General features: G+C 48.8%; 1 protein-coding gene across 7 annotated transcripts in view; it reads right to left on the reverse strand.

The window, feature by feature from the left end:
- Nucleotides 1–16,080, reverse strand: part of Sfxn5 (sideroflexin 5) — a 123,364-nt gene that overhangs the window by 69,509 nt on the left and 37,775 nt on the right. For 3 of the 7 annotated variants that reach the window (XM_050164948.1, XM_050164943.1, XM_050164941.1), the window contains exons 4-6: nucleotides 7,730–7,756; nucleotides 7,199–7,253; nucleotides 4,943–4,968 (exon numbers count right to left, since the gene is read on the reverse strand). The exons of 2 other annotated variants lie outside the window; for them this stretch is intronic. In XM_050164948.1, the coding sequence (XP_050020905.1) occupies nucleotides 4,943–4,968; nucleotides 7,199–7,253; nucleotides 7,730–7,756 (108 nt within the window). Of the gene's footprint in view, nucleotides 1–4,942; nucleotides 4,969–7,198; nucleotides 7,254–7,729; nucleotides 7,757–11,411; nucleotides 11,504–16,080 lie in introns of those variants that run through there. 2 more of the 7 variants (XM_050164947.1, XM_050164942.1) reach the window with 2 other exon arrangements.

Raw genomic sequence — 16,080 nt, forward strand, 5'->3', positions numbered from 1 at the left:
GCATGCCTACCCTTCTTTCTCATTCATAAAAATCTCTGTATGATTGAGAGTCAACTATGCACCAGCTAAATTCTCCATGAAATGCCACGGTTGTATGGGACTCCCAAGAAAACTCCTCAAAGATGAATGACTCAGTTGGGAGATATCTCACTCCTGTCTTCTTTATCCTCTTTGAGATGTGCACATGACTGGATCCCAGCAGCTGTTGTGTGGGCTGAAAGGTGACAAATACAATAAAAACCAGCACAGAGAGTGAGCGATAAAAACCGGAAGACTGGGTGCCTGGTGGCCCTGGGCAGTTCTAGCCACATTCAGACTTCTTTGACATTCGAGAGAATAATGTTGTTCACATCATTGTTAGCCTGGGTTTTCTATGGCATGCAGATGAGCCTACACATTGATAACAGTTGTGCCACAAAGAAAACCACACTAAATTCTAAATGACAGACTGACAAAAGTCACGTTCTCTGAGCAGGATTAAGCTATAGTGATAACAGATAATACTTTTCTAAAAGGAACCAATTAATCTCAACCCGGGAGCTGGAGAGACGGCTCAGCAGTTTAGAGTTGGTACTGTAAGACTTTAAGACAATTCTAAAGCCATTTCTGACAATTCTGGATCCTCTCGGTCTCCGTGCCATAGTGCTTCCCCTCCTCCCCTGGGAACCAAGGACGTAACAGCTACACTCGCACATACTCAGTTCCTGAACAATTATATGTATGTTTTGGTTTGGTCCCCTGGGAAACGGGGTCAAAATGACCTCTTACCTCATCTGATCTGGCAACAGCTCTCCAGTCAATTATTGGTAATAGCCCTTTCAAATAAGCCAATCAGAATAGTCAAAGAACAACCCCCCCTTGCTTCTGTGGCCCCTTTAAAAGTAGACTGTACCAGCTATTCGAGGTCTCTCGGCTTCCCAAATGCTGAGGGTCCCTGTCATGACAGAATTAATAAAATCCTCATGCTTTTGCATCGGCTGTGGTGTGTGAGGTGGTCTCTGGGGGCAACTCCTCCAGAGTCCAACAGTACCACTCTTGCAGAGGACCTGAATTCAGTACCAAGCGCTCCCAGCAGGTAGCGCACAAACTCCCAGAACTCCAGCTCCAGGGGATCCCATGCCCTCTTCTGACATGTGTAGGCACCTGCACACACACACGTCCAAACCCATACACAAGGACACATATTTAAAAATAAATCTTGGGGCCAGAGATATGGTTCAGTGGTTAAGAGCACACACTGCTCTTGCAGAGGACCCAAGTTCAGCTCCCAGCATTATACTAAGTGGCTAACAGATACCTGTGAGCCAGCTACAGGGAAATCGGACACCTCTCGCCTCCATGGCCACCTGGACGCCTATGCATACACACAAAAAATTTAAAGGAAATCTTTTTTTAAAAATCTCCACTAAGGATTCAAAATTATAATTTCAAACTTATTTGGAAAGCAAAAGCATAGGGCTACATTATGTATCTATACACAGGAAAATATATGATACCAGGACCTTTAAAAGGCAAATAACAGTCATAAACACTTTCAAGATAAAAAATAAGAAAAACAGGCTGGGGCCTGAGAGGGATGGCTCAGTGGGTAAAGGTGCTTGCCCCAAAGACCCATGACCTGAGTTTGAGCCTTGGAACCTACCTGGTAGAAGGAGAGAACTGATTCCACCCGTGCTCCATGTGCACAACACCCAATAAACACAGTGATAAAAACACTGTTTAAGGATACCAGGCCAGAAGTGGCTCGGCTGGCAAAGTATCTGACTAGCATGCACCCAGCAACACATGAACTGGGTGTACAATGCCTCCCTGTGATCTCACGGGGCTCTGGAGTTGAAGGCAGAAGGATCTGAAATTCAAGGTCATCCTCAGCTACCTGGCCAACCTGGGCTACTGTTACTGGGCATTCTGCCAACTGAAACTTTTCTTCCTCCCCTTCTTCCATTTTCTTTTCTTTTTGAGAAGTGACCTCACCATGTTGACCTGACTGGTCTCAAACTGCACGGCTCAAGTGATCCTCCTGCCTCACTGGAGTTCTAATGCTAAGCACAAGCAGGGGAATCTGACTTCAAAAGATTAACTGTCCACGACAACTCGTATGTACACACACGAGGGCTGAAGCGTGTGGGGAGGACCTGCGCTTCTGTCTGTATTGTCTGAACCCGGCCAAGAAGATGCTCATGTATCGCTTATATAAATGCTAATGACTTCATTTTTAAATGTTAACTCCTTTCAGTCACAGTCTCGCATGTCTTAGGGTTTTGAACTCTGTGTGACTGAAGTTGGCCCTGAACTCCTGATCCTCCTGTCCCCATCTCCAAAATGCTGGGATTACGGGCATGTGCTAGCATTAAAATATTCTTTATAAAAAAAAAACACTCTTGGTGGTATTTTTGAATCCCAAAGAACATATTCATATATTACTTGTATAAAATATACATCTTTTTTCTTTTAATCCTAGAGATATTTTTGAACACCAAAGATAAGAGAAAAATATATCAAATGATTCCCAAAGAGATGAAAAAATTTACTTACAAAAGAAAACACATTTGAGCCAAATATTGTTCATGGCTAAAAGGGGGAAAAAAGACATTGCCTGCAAAGCCATGATGCAGACAGTAGATGATCCGTAAGCCCAAATGTTACTCAAAAGAGCATTCTAGCCAAACACAAAGTCTACATAATCATGATGTTTGGGACAATTGTTAAGACTCCAAATTATTTCCAAAAAATTGGCAGGTGTATAGAAGCAAAGGCTAGAGGAAGAGCCAGGCTTGGTGGCACAGGACCATAATCTTAGCACTCAGGATGCTGAGACAGGCTTGGGAGTTTGAGGCCAGCCTGGGCTACATAGCTGAACTCATCTCAACACAAAGGCAATGCCCCAAAATGTGAATGGAGTCCTGGTCTCTCTCTGTTTGTATTGGGAACATCGGGAGGCCAGGCTTCTTAGCCTTCTCCAGCAGACAAGAGAGTTTGTCTTTTCCACCTTTGTGTCCCCAACCTTACTCAGAGTCCTTTATGAAACAAGTGCTAGGGAAATGCACCTTAGGAAGTTCCCTTTCCTAGGAGTCTCCGCTAGTGAGCCCTGAACACCTGCAATAATAGTTATTCAACTGAAAAAAAAAAACAGGACAAAATGGTATGCTAAGCTCCCTCCCCTCACCATCTTCCCCTCCCCATGCCCCTGGTCAGGCAGATACACACACACACACACACAGAGGCAGAGATACACACAAACACACACACAGGCAGAGACACACACAAACACATACAGGCAGAGATGCACACACACACAGGCGAATATACACACACACATACACACACAGGCAGAGATGTACACACACATAGAGGCAGAGATACACACAAACACACACGGGCAGAGTGGAGATATACACACACAGGCAGAGATGCACACACACACACATACACACACAGGTGGAGATGCATGCACACAAACACACGCACACACCTGGCACAGGACAGGACACACCGCATATCTACTATTTGATTCTTGATATTTATAATGCTTACATATAGAATGTCACGTATCTGCTATTAAACAATGTGAGTGAATGGCCATCACCAGAATTTGGAGGGTCCCCTTCCAGAGGACCAAATAAAATCCAGTGAAAACAACTGCTCCAATATAAACCAGGGGTAAAATGGAAAAATTAACCAAATATAAGTAGCAAGCCAGAAAAGAAAATGAAAAGCCTGGCTTAGCGAGGGTGGGATATGGCTTGGTGGGTAGAGTTCTGGCATGCAAGGGGTCCTGGGTTTCAACTGCTGAGTCACACAAGGCAAGTACAACCACACACATTTGTAAGCCCAGGACTCAGGAGGAAGAAGCAAGAGAATCACCAGTTCAAAGTTGACCTCAACTACATATCAAGGCTAGACTGGGCTACATAGACTTTATCTCAAAAAAAAAAAAAAAAAAACCCAGATACATAGAGAGACCATTTCTTTTAAGCCAAGTGTAACAGTATACAGCTGTAGCCTCAGCACTTGGGGGGCTGAGACAGGAGGATCAGGAGTTCTGGGCCAGGCAGAGAAAGTGTCGGGGGGAAAAAAAAGCAAATCACCCCAGAACCGTGGATGTGGCACTGAAGAAGTTCTTAGGTTTGACGGAAAGCAATAGGGGAGAAAGCTGAATGAAAAATGAAATATCGGGGGAAACGAGCAATCTTCAAAACTAAATTGCGTATGTACGAGATGAAGTTTTCAAGCGCACACACATCTGGGGTAACATGATGTGCACTCTGTCGCTGGTCAGAGGACCACGTGCTGCCTTCTCCCTAAGAGCCCACAGGAACCGCGGCATGGCTTTCCTGCGAGGTTCCCTCCTCAACCCAAAGCGAAAGGGACGGTGGCTCCTGCTTGTCATTCCCGGGGCCGCTCTCACAGACACGCAGCACACACCCATACACTATATATACTATCACTTTGCACATTTTTAAACATGATATAAATGACATCAGCGAGTATTACTACCGTGCCACTAGTTTCTCATTCAACACTGTTTTTCAGACTTAATCCATATTCATAACACAGAATACTTAACACAGGAAAGAAACCATGCACAGGGCTAAACCCGACTCCAAAACCAAACAAAAAGAACACCAGAAACCCTTTCTGAATTAATTTGCAACTTCAATTTCCACAAGGTGCCCTTGTCTTCCCACTTCCCTGATTCCTTTGGAAAGCTTCCAGTCTCCAAGGAGGGCCCAAGGCCCCACCAAGTGGGTGCAACTCCCGGTGCAGTGCTGGATAGCAGCAAGGGCAGAGGGTGTGCACGCCCCTTCTCCTGCCCCTTCTCCCTGCAGTGCCCCACCAGAACAGGAAACTAGGTCCTCTGCCAGGTGTTTACAAGCAATGATGCTGTTAGACCTTTGACGTTTCATTTGGGCAAAGAAAACCCTTTGCAGGTAAGACTTACAATTGGCGTCCCGAAAGGAATGTAACCTGTGGGTGGGGAGAGAAAAAGAGTCAGGTCCCATGAACCTTCTGGGTCTCATGAGACACCCAGAAGCCTCTGGGGCTTGCTCTGCCCCATGGCCCTGGTGAAGAAGTCCAGGACAATCACAGAAAGACACCACAGTTTTCCTTCAACTCAGCTTTTCCCACTGCAAAGGGCTCACGGTCCCTCAAACTCTACCCCTCACCCCATTCTCCAGCTGCCAGACAACTCCAGCTCCCCCCAGAATCCAGAGGCTGACCTGCAGACAGAAGAGCCTGCTGCTTGTCACCAGTGGTCTCTGAACCTTTTCCTCCCCTAAGGCACAATATCCCCATCCTCATGGTTTACTCTCCCAAGGAGCCCTAAGCATCTTCCTTCTTCCTTTAGCCGTTTTGACTTCTTCCACTTCACAGCCAATCCTGGGACAGGAATTCCCTCTCCACCTGAGATGACATGAGTTAGATGCTAGAGCATCTAGTGTTCTGGCTGGCCAGCCTCGAGGAGCAGGGGAACACTGGGTGAGGTTCGGCCAGGTCTTGTGTACAAGGCTTCCTCACTGCTGTCTGGGAGCAGACTCCTGTCCCTTGGCCTGACTTACAGTAGGCAACCAGCTGATGGTCAGGCACCAGGGACCACACTTATCTGATTGGCATGGAGAACCCAGGTTCACATCCTGAGCAAACACAGCTCTATGTGCTGGTGCCATGGCTCTCCTGCGCCTCCCTCTGGGGACTGGGCCAAGTTTGGGGGGGGGGGGTGGAAATAACTGCCTGCCTCAGAAAGGTCCAAAATTACAAAAGAAGGCGAGTTGGGGTAAGAGCCTGTTCTGCCCAGTAGAGGGACAGCGGACAGCTCCAACTCTGGGTCCTGTATGTTCAGAGCCTTTGCTGCCTGAGCCCTTCACATCGAAGCCAGGGCTCCCAGCTGCCAGGGCTCCCAGCTGCCAGTGCCTAGTTTACAAAATGGCATCCTGCAGCCACATCGTGGCCGAGCCTGTGAGGTCAGGCTGAGGCAGGTAGGATGTCCTCACCTGAGTGAGGTCTGCTGTTGCAGCCAGGTGGAGGCTTTTCAAGGCAGCAGACAGTAGCCCTCTGCAGCATTCTCATGAATCAGTGGGGAAAATGGCCAGGAAGAGATGGTAGCACACTGGTGTGAGTCTATCCCTCTGCAGAGTGACTTGGGGCAAAATCCATAACCTCTCAGACCAGGGGAAGGGCCCCCACCTCAACCTGAACTATTGTATTCCAAGTCCCAAGAGTGAATCACACAACATAGCCCTCTAGGAACTACTAGACAGGGACTTTCTAGGGGCAGAAACTCATAACCCCCGTGGACATCAATTCCACTGAACGGAAGCCCTGCCTTGTCTATCCAGACAAGGGTCGTGAGTACACACTGCACACCGGCCAGAAGGGGAGGCTATTTAACAACAACATCAGAGGACAGTGAGTCTGTCTCGATGCTACAACCCAGACCAGGGAGTAGACAGTGAGAAAAAGTGCATTGCAGGGGTCAGGTGGAACCTGTAGGAGCCAGGGCTTGCCCAGGACAGGAGACATGAGGCTGCTTATCAGGAAGGGGTTTGTGACTCAGTAGAGGCCAAAATCTACGGCAGAGACCACAGTGCCACCCCAACCACACGGGGGGGAAGGAAGGCAGGTGTGAGCCTGGCCAGTGTCTAACAGGCCATGGAGCTAACATGAGCAGGTGGGCAAAAGTGTGGCTGTATGTGTGACAGGCTAGGCCCTTCTCTGGTGCCGTGCTGTGACTACGGCCTCCAAACTGAAATGTTCATTTCTGGAGGCAGGGAGCTCAGATGGCGGTACTTGGACCACGGCGTAGAATGCTCAGAAAGTTCTCAGATGCCCAGGAGCCTCTCCGAGGCTGAAGGAGCTCTAGACACTTGCTGACGAGTCTCTTCAGGTGGAGCTGCCTGCAAGGTGGTCAGGGAGTGCCAGGGATGCAGCTGTCCTGAGGTGCCACCTATGCTGGGATGGGATTTGGGTAATGCACTTGCCTGAGAGCCAGCAATGCTCCTTTAAGTAACCCTAATAAAACTTGGCTCACCAAGAGATTTGAGTGCACTGTTTGTTTGGGGTGTCATCAGTTCTTTTTCTGGGGTGAATACATTTTTTTCACATCTTTCCAGGAAAAGTCATATAACTGAGCATGTGACTACTCCTAGCAGAGGCCACAGCCAGCACTCTAAGCTGGGCAGAACCAGGAGGAGCTCACCTGACATTCTGAAAGGCATGAAGATCTTCTCATTGGTGTCCGGGTGTAGGATGGCCTGATGGTGGGGAGAGAAGATGGGGAAGGAACATGCAGAGGATCAAGGATGAGAATTAGGACAGCTTCCCCAAGCTGACCCTCCCACCAGTGACTCAGCGCTGCTCTGGACAGTTGGTTTTCACCACTTCAGGATTAAGGAAAATCAAACATGAGCCATGGTCAGTGTCCTCCTCCTGACCCATCCTCCAAGCCCATGGGGGCCAAGACTGTGCCCACCTTGAAGTCTCCTTGCCCTGGACTGGCACAGACCCATACTTGGTGGACAGAACCCAGAGTTTCTTTTCTTGAAACCCCCAGAGTTCCTGGGATGAGGCCAGTAAGGCCAGAACGGGATGCTGGGAGGAAGGAAGGGGTGAGGAGAGGCTGAGTACCCATTAGCCATGGAATTAGGGCTTTTGTTGGACCCCTGGGACAGGGAGAGGAGGAGGTCCAGGAAAGCACAGAGGAGAAAAAAGAAAACCAGAACTAGACTACCTGTTTGATTTTCTGGGCACTCCAGAGCTGGAAGAGAGAGAGAAATGAGAAGTTTAAGTTCTCTGGGCCATGCTTTCTTTTAATTTTTTTTATTGTTTTAAGATTTATTTTTATTTATGAGTATATATGCCTGTTATCTGTGTGAGTATATGCCACATGTGTGTATGCCTGTAGAGGTCAGAAGAGAACTTCTGATCCCTGGAGCCGGAGTTACAGGCAGTTACAGTTACGAGCTGCCCAGTGTGGGAGCTGGGAGCTGAGCTTAAGTCCTTTAGGAGAGCAGCCAGTGTTGGAGCCACTGAACCACCTCTCCAGCCTCCAATTTATTGATTTTTGAGACAGGCTATCCCATAGCCTATCCTGGCCTCAACCTCAATATGCAGCTGACAATGACCCTGAACTCATGGCCCTCCTGGAGCCTCCACCTCCAGGGTATTCAGGTTAAGGTAGTCTACCATGCCTTTAGGGGGTCCTGCGGATGGACCTCAGGGCTTTGAGCATGCTAGCCATGCAGACTACCAACAGGATTACATCCCTAGCCCACTCTTTGTTTTCCTTCTTTTCGCTAAATAAAAAATTTAATTAGCCCATCTTCATTATGACAGTCATACATATATGTTATTGTACCTGGCCAGTGCCATGCTTCCTAACCAAGGGAATTTTGAGACACCTGATCTTCCTGTCTCTACTTCCCAAGGGCTGGGGCCACAGGTGGGTACCATTATAACAGGTACTTTTTGAATCAAGCAAACACAGCAAGTGAAGATCAACACTGGATAAAACAGTAGCCTGTGGAAAGATAATTGATCTGGGTGCCTGTGATCCCAGCAACTCAGGAGGGAGAGCCAGGACAATCAGGAGTTCAAGACCAGCCTGGGATACTTGAGACCCTACTTCAAATTGATGTTTGAAAAACCTAAATGAAAAAGATCCTTTCTCAGTGAGCCTGGGTATGTACACATACAGAAAGGAGACAACTCAGGAACTAAAGAAAACTTTGAAAACCCTGCAGTGTCTTTAGAGAGAGAGAGAGAGAGAGGATGGACAAGGAAAGAGGAGGGGACAAATCCTAGCTCTACCATTTCCTGGATGGGAAGCTAGGCTGCCTGCCTGTTTGCTTTTCCTGTTTCTTCTGTCATTCTTTCTTCTTTTCTTTTATAAAATATTTATTTTTAGTTATGTATATATGTGTACATGGGGAATGTATGTGTATATGAGTGCAGGTGTCTACAGAAGCCAGAAGAGGGCGCCAGATCCCTTAGGATTGAAGTTGTACGCCATTGTGAACTTCCCAATAAGGGCGCTGAGACTCAAACTCAGGTCTTCTGCAAGAGCAGGGTGCACTGTTAACTGTTGAGTCGTCGTTCCAGCCCCATGTTTTGTTTTGCTTTTCAAGACACAGTCTTGTATATTCCAGACTGCTCTCCGACTCTCTATATAGACCAGGATGGCCTTGAAATACCGACCCTCTCTCAAAGCACTCTACCAACTGAGCTACATCCCCAACTAAGACTTCCGCACACAGGGGATGAATGGGTGGAGGCCAGAGGTCAATGTCAGGTGCCAATCTTTATGATCCAACTAGAATGACAGGCCAGTGAGCTGCGCAGATCCTCTTATCTCTGCATCTCCAGTGCCTGACACAAGATGCCTGCCGCCCTCTATGCCTGGCCTTTGCATGGGTGCTAGCGCGTCAGCTCAGGTCCTCACGCTTGCCTGGCAAGCACTTTACTGAATGAGCCATCTCCAAAGCCCCCAGAACATCTTTATCTGTTCTTTGCTCTTTTTATGCTTCTAGAATCCTGTCTTGTTCACATATTACCTTTTCAAAATTTATATGTGTGTGTATGTGTATATGAATATGGCTGTAATGGGCAAGACCCTGGGCTCACACTGTAGACTAATCAATTAGTTAATTAATATAATATAGGCAACTACTAGAAAAAAGAAATTGTGTGCAGTTAATATTTTTCATGAGTCAGGCTTAGTGGCATACACCTTTAATCACTGAAGGGCTCTCCAACAAGGCAAACACAGGCCCAAACATGCAAACATGGGCCAACAGGTTTTGCCCTTTACCCGTCTCTCTCCGCTCCTAAAAACCATTAGATTACATTCCTTTAGCTAGCCCTCAAGGTCCATTCTCTTATTTGGCCACTGACTCATTCCTGAGACAAAACTCCAAGGTCCAACAATCAAAATTCACTGACTATATTGGCTAAACTGTCCAATAATGTCTTATCAGCGCACCCTGGCATAGATACTCTTTTCTCCCTAAAAACCCCGTCCTACAAGAAAACTGCTGCTGCTGCTGCTGCTGCTGCTGCTGCTGTCTGTCTGGCTGGCTGGCTGCTTTTGCCCAATCCAGAGATGTCCCCTCCCACAAAACCCTACCTTGCTTGCCCCTCTGGGGTAAGAAATATCCTTTGTGCCAAGCACTTGGTGTCTGGGTGTACAGACTCCAAGGGACCAGGGGCTGTCCTCCCCTACAATCACAGTACTCAGGAGGCAGAGGCAGGTGGATCTCTGTGAGTTCACGGCCAGCTTGTTCATAGTGAGTTCCAGGACAGCCAGAGCTACATAGTGATACCCTGTCTCGAAAAGAAAGAGAGAGAGAGAGAGAGAGAGAGAGAGAGAGAGAGAGAGAGAACACAAGAAAAATGCTTTTGTTTCTGTTCTCGTTTTGGTTTTAATGACAGAGGATGTCCAGCATCCAAGTCCTTTACTGACTCCTATGGTATATGGAAGATTAAATATCCAACAAAATCCCCATATCTAGAGAGCAACAGCTGGCAGGTGGCTGGCTGACCAGGTGGGGTCTGTGTGACTGAGCTCCTGTGGCAGAGATGAGACAGCACCTTTCCCAGGCCAGTGCTCCCTCCTGTGTGTCAGTCTCGCAGATGCTAGCAGGACACCACGAGGGAGGCTAGAGTCACACCAGCCAAAACAAACATCCCTTCCCTTCTTAGCAGGGACTTTATTTCTGCCAAGAGCAAAGGGACCGTACACAGGGTCCAGCACTTTGGCCCTGGCACAGCCACCATGTTGCCTTGAACTCCTAGTTAAATTCCCACATACTTTCGTTTTTTGTTTTTTTTTTTTTTTTTTTTTTTTTTAGTCAAAGCACAACTGTAACCCCAGCACTCAGGAGGCTGAGGCAGGAGCCTGATCCCAGGCCAATCTTAGGTCCACAGCAAGTTCCAGGTCAGCCTGGGCTGCATGGAAAACAACTGTCTCCACAAGTCAGAAACAAATAAAAATTAACCAGAGCTGGGCATGCTGGCATATGCCTACTTAACCCCTGAATTCTAGAGACAGAGGAAAGAAGGTCAGGAGTTCAAGGTTATCCCAGCCATCCCAGGCTACAGGAGACCCTGTCTCAAACAGCAGCAACAATAATCAGTCAGAAGAGGAATGAGGTGGACGGCATGCCCCCTTCCTGCCCGACCTACCACGCCAACTCAAAAGGGCAGGTGAAGGACCCTGGGCTTTCAGTTTGAGCTGAACTTTCCCCCACGACCTGCTGTACCCATGAACTGGATTCGGAAGAGGCAGCAGGCACTGCCCACAGAGGAAAAACTACAGTTCTTCAAGCCATGCATGGAAAGCCACGGCCACCCACATGGAGAGCCCAGGACAGGGCACCCTGACTCTGACCTGCACTCCCAGGTGTAGCACTGACCGGCATTGTGCTCGGTGCCGCATTCTCCGCACTTCTGGCTGGACACGGATCTGTGCAGCCCTGACCCCGTGGGGCTGACTGGCTTAGGACCGACCTGCATGGATCTGAGAGTTGAGACTCCATTTGTTTGGGTCGTTTGCAGAACAGGGACAAAAGGGCAGTGTGGGGAAGCCATCTGGGTGGTGTTACGCACACAGATTTACTGATTTCAGAAGTGGTCAGTGTCCCAGCTGAACCTGCCTCAGTCTCCAAGTGGAGACCAAAGTGGGGTGGGCTGGGGTCCCACAGGCTGCTAGGAGACAGGACACACCCCAGCACCCAGAGGGAGAACAATGGCCCCACCCCCAGTCTGGCTCACTTACTTCCCCTCTGTCTCCTAGCAAGCTGCTTCTCTAAACCTCCTAAGGCAGCAAAGACAGAGCCTATTTAAAACAACCTCCAGAAGGTAATTAAACGGAGCCTGAAGGGGACCCTTCTGTACAGGAGGAGCCTCCATTCAACAAACAAAAACCTTCCTAATTGATCAGTTGGGCCCATTGTATTATAGCGGCACTGTTAACTGTGTTGCCATGGTAACTCCCAGGTACCCTGTACCTATGCAAGCCTATGTGGGGTGAAGGGAGCCCCCAGTTCTACAGACACGAATAAAGAGGGATGTTCTGACTGCTTTGCAGCCTTGAGCCAGCAGCAGCTGTGGCTTCTTCACACTTGAAGTTTCTCTCCCAGTAGAGGTCAGGCCTTACAGAGGAACCCAGATTTGAATTCAAAATCTCCACTGGCTCGCTAGATGTGGGTGATTTACTTAACCTCTCTGAGCCTCCACTACCTCTTCTGTGATATGAAGACAGGGATATTTACTTTCATGTTTATTATAAAATTATTTATTTAGTGAGCAAATGTTTTGGTTTTTGTTGTTTTTTTTTTCCCCTGCGAGCAAGTGTTTATTAGGCACCTACTGCACACTAAGCACTAAAGATATCTCCGTGCAGAACAATAAGGTGGCAGCTCCGTGGGCAGAATGCTGTCTTAGCATGCTCGAAGTCCTGGGTTCCATGTCAGCATCGCACACACCAGGCGCGTGGTACATGCCTATAATCCCAGCATGCTGGGGGTGAAGAAGGAGTTTAAAGTCATCCTCAGCTATACTGAGTTTAAAGCCAGCCTGGAACACGAGATCTATGGTGCAGCAGCTTCCTCCAAACTAAAACATTCGTTCCAGGAGGAAGAAAGGATCCTGAAACTCAAGAGGTAAACAAAAGGTCACGTATCTGGGAAAGCAGAAACTTGGAAGATTCTAGGAGGTGTTTCTCAAGGATTATCGAAACAGAATATAACTGCTGGGGGAGGGGACTGACCAAGCAGGCTGAGGGAGACTCTAGACTATGGAGCTCCTGCCAGTCAGGCATCCTTCATTGGTGTGGCGATCATTTAGGAAGTCAACCGTCTGTGGAGAAGCTATCAGTTGTCCATGAGCAGAAGAGCAAGCGAAGCTGCTACAGGACCAAACCACCTCAGGTGGCTCAGATGACTAGGAGCCCTCAGTAGGTATCCTCGCTACAGGACCAAACCACCTCAGGTGGTTTGGGTGACTAGGAGCCCTCACTAGGTATCCAGGCAGCTCAGGACATCAGTAACAGCTGCAGGTCTCAGGGCCAGCTGCAGGCTTTTGACCCATCCACCTGCCAAAGGACCTTGGAGCAGACAGCGTGCAGGTGTAGAGAGTGAGACTACTGTCTGCTCCAAGTCCAAGAACTCTGTGGGGCTCTTCAGATGCCCCAGACGTGATGCCTGAGCAGAGCCATCTCTGAACAATTTCATACCGCCGTGAAGCTGATATGCCATCTCTATGCCCTATATCCCAGGCTGTGAAGACCAGTGGCATGTGACTTCGATGACTGTGGCCCAGGGAAACAAGCACTGTGACAGCCACCACACACAGCCCAATTGTTGAGGCTCTGCAGAGGGAGCTGCTGCTCTGGGGACCAGCGTGGCAGCTCACACCTAGAGTGCCATGCCACCCAGCCACCAGATGGACCCATCAGGCACTACCACCGCCAGCCAGAATGCAGAAGCTCGGGAAACAGCTAAATGCCAAGCTCAGGGCCCTTCCCCCACTCCCAAGAGGCCAGTAAGGGCTTTGGGGACAGAAAACAAAGCAGGCCGAAAAACAGGACAGCAGCTCTTAGCTCTCCGAGGGAGCAGGGAGAATAATGTGGCCTCTATCCCCAAACTCTGGGGGCGGAGCGAGGTCCCGAGAGGCCCAGCTCAGAGGGAATGGCCAGAGTCAGGAAGTGGCCTTCCTTCTGACAGGTACAAGGAGACTAGAAGGGCTGGAGGTTCAGGTCCACCATGCAGACCCAATGCCAGCCAGAAAGGACACTACTGGGGAACAAGACTCCAGCCTGCCTCCCTGCGCAGGGCTGGAGGGCAGATACATCAAGACAGACAGACTCGCTTGACTGCCTGGGCTTCCTGTCTCATCGTTCCCTCAGGGCCCTGCACGGGCTTTTAGCCAAGACGCTGAGGTCACTTTGCCATGCCAGCATCCAGCACATCTGCCCTGTTCATTTCTTCTGGGTGCTTCCTCCCCGGACCTTCAGCATAGTGTCTGTCTCTGTCTGGACCAAACCCACCGCAAATGTGCCTAGCTCTCTCCTTTCTCACCCTTGCCGGCACCCCTCCCAGCCCGCTCCCTCCTCACTAGCTGGCTTCTCATCAGCCCATCTCAAGTAAGAAAACTCTTCCAGGCCAGGTATTGTAGCATACACCTTTAATCTCAGCACTCAAGTGGCAAAGGTGGAAAGAGCTTTGTGAGATTGGGGCCAGCCTGATCTACATAATGTGTGCCAGGACTACATAGAAAGATCCTGTCTCAAAACACCAAAACCAAAGGAAGGAATGGAGGAGGGAGGGAGGAGGAGAGGGAGGAAGGGAGGGAGGGAGGGAGGGAGGGAGGGGGGAAGGAAGCAGAAAAAGAGGGAGGGAGGGAAGGAGGGAGGGAGGGAGGGAGGGAGGGAGGGAGGGAGGGAGGGAGGAAGTGGCCCTGAGTCTGGACAAGCTTCTGCTCCTATTGACCTTCCACACCATCACTTTTCTTCACTGTCACTGTCTAGGGGTGGGGGTGGGGTGTCCTATGAGCAAAGATCCTCACCCCACTTCGTCCTTGCTCTCTGTCTATAGTGATGGGATGGAAGGGGAAGGAGGGCTGAGGAGACCTGAGAGTGGAGGACTTGGTTCAGTGGGCCCTGGGTCAGTTCCTAGTACTTAGAAGTAGAGGAAAAGAGGGAACCTGAGTGGCAGTTTAAGATGTACATGTGGGACTCGGGAGATGACCCTCTTAGGGATCCTCTTGGCCATGCAAACATGAACACCTGAAATTGGATCCCCAACACTTGTGTAAACACCTATGTGACAGTGTACACTTGTGACCCCAGTGATGTGAGGGGTGAAGACAAGTGGATCCTTGAGGAGCAATGGCCAACGTCACAGGAGTGGCACTATGAGGAGGTGTAGCCTTGTTGAAGTAGGTGTGACTTTGTTGGAGGAAGTGTGTCTCAGTCTCTTCCTGTTGCCTTTGGATCGGGACATAGAATTCTTAGCTCCTTCTCCAGCACCATGTCTTCCTGCATGCCACCATGCTTCCCACAATGATGACAATAGACTAAACCTCTGAACTGTAAGCCAGCCCCAATTAAATGTTTTCCTTTATAAAAGTTGATGTGGTCACAGCAATCGAAACCCTACCTGAGACAGCAACCTTCAGAAATATCAGATATTAAATGGCATCAGAATCTCAGAAGCCATACTGTAAGCCAGGAGAAAATAAGTAATGGTCTTCAAAATTATGAGGTCTTCCTCACCCAAGCTGTCAGTTACATCTGAGTGGGGACACGTGCTTTTAAGGTGGATCTCTGCATATCTGAGGCTAGCCTTGTCTCCATGGAGATTTTAGGACAGTCAGTACTGCACAGTGAGACCCTATCTCAAAAACAAGAACAGAAGCCCTCCAAACATTTAAACATTCTTCTCTTCCACCCCTTTTGGGGAGCTACAAAACGTATTTCACTATAACTACAGACACACAAAGAAAAGAAAGACCTGGGACTGGGTGGGCTTAGGAGAGGGAAAATGGTAATACAGGGGCTTCACATTAAAAGGAAGTAGTAAAATACCGAATGCAGAAGATACAGCTGTTTGGTCAAAAGTGAGACCCCAGCCCCCGGACACCCCTACATCTAAGGACTCTGGAATGAATGATTGAAAGCATCACCCTGGCCACTACCATCCATTTCGGGTCCCCTCCCCTGGGAGTTGCCTTGGTCTGAACTCCGCTCCGGGAAAGCCTGCCAAGTGCGAGGGTCAGGACCACTCCACGGGCTATTGAGGCTGCCGCACAGAAAAGGAAGACGTGGTCTCCGGGGTTTCGCGTGGTCTCCCCTGCTCTCTCTCTCCATGCTCTCCCGGACACCCAGGAGCACTGAAGTAAACGTGGGTATCTTTTATTTGGTCTAATCTGGTCCAAATAATTCTAATTTGGAATTACTGGTGTTGGCAGAGAGGCTTGTCTTAAGGACTGTTCCTAACAGCAGCAAGAGCTAGAAATAGAACAAAGTTCATCAGTGAAAAACACGGACAATAATTAACTCCAGATAAAACATAAAGTTGAAAA

Source organism: Alexandromys fortis, unplaced genomic scaffold (assembly GCF_014885135.2).
Source record: "Alexandromys fortis isolate MF-2015 unplaced genomic scaffold, M_Fortis_MF-2015_v1.1 scaffold_138, whole genome shotgun sequence".
In the NCBI taxonomy this organism is placed as follows: Eukaryota; Metazoa; Chordata; class Mammalia; order Rodentia; family Cricetidae; genus Alexandromys; species Alexandromys fortis.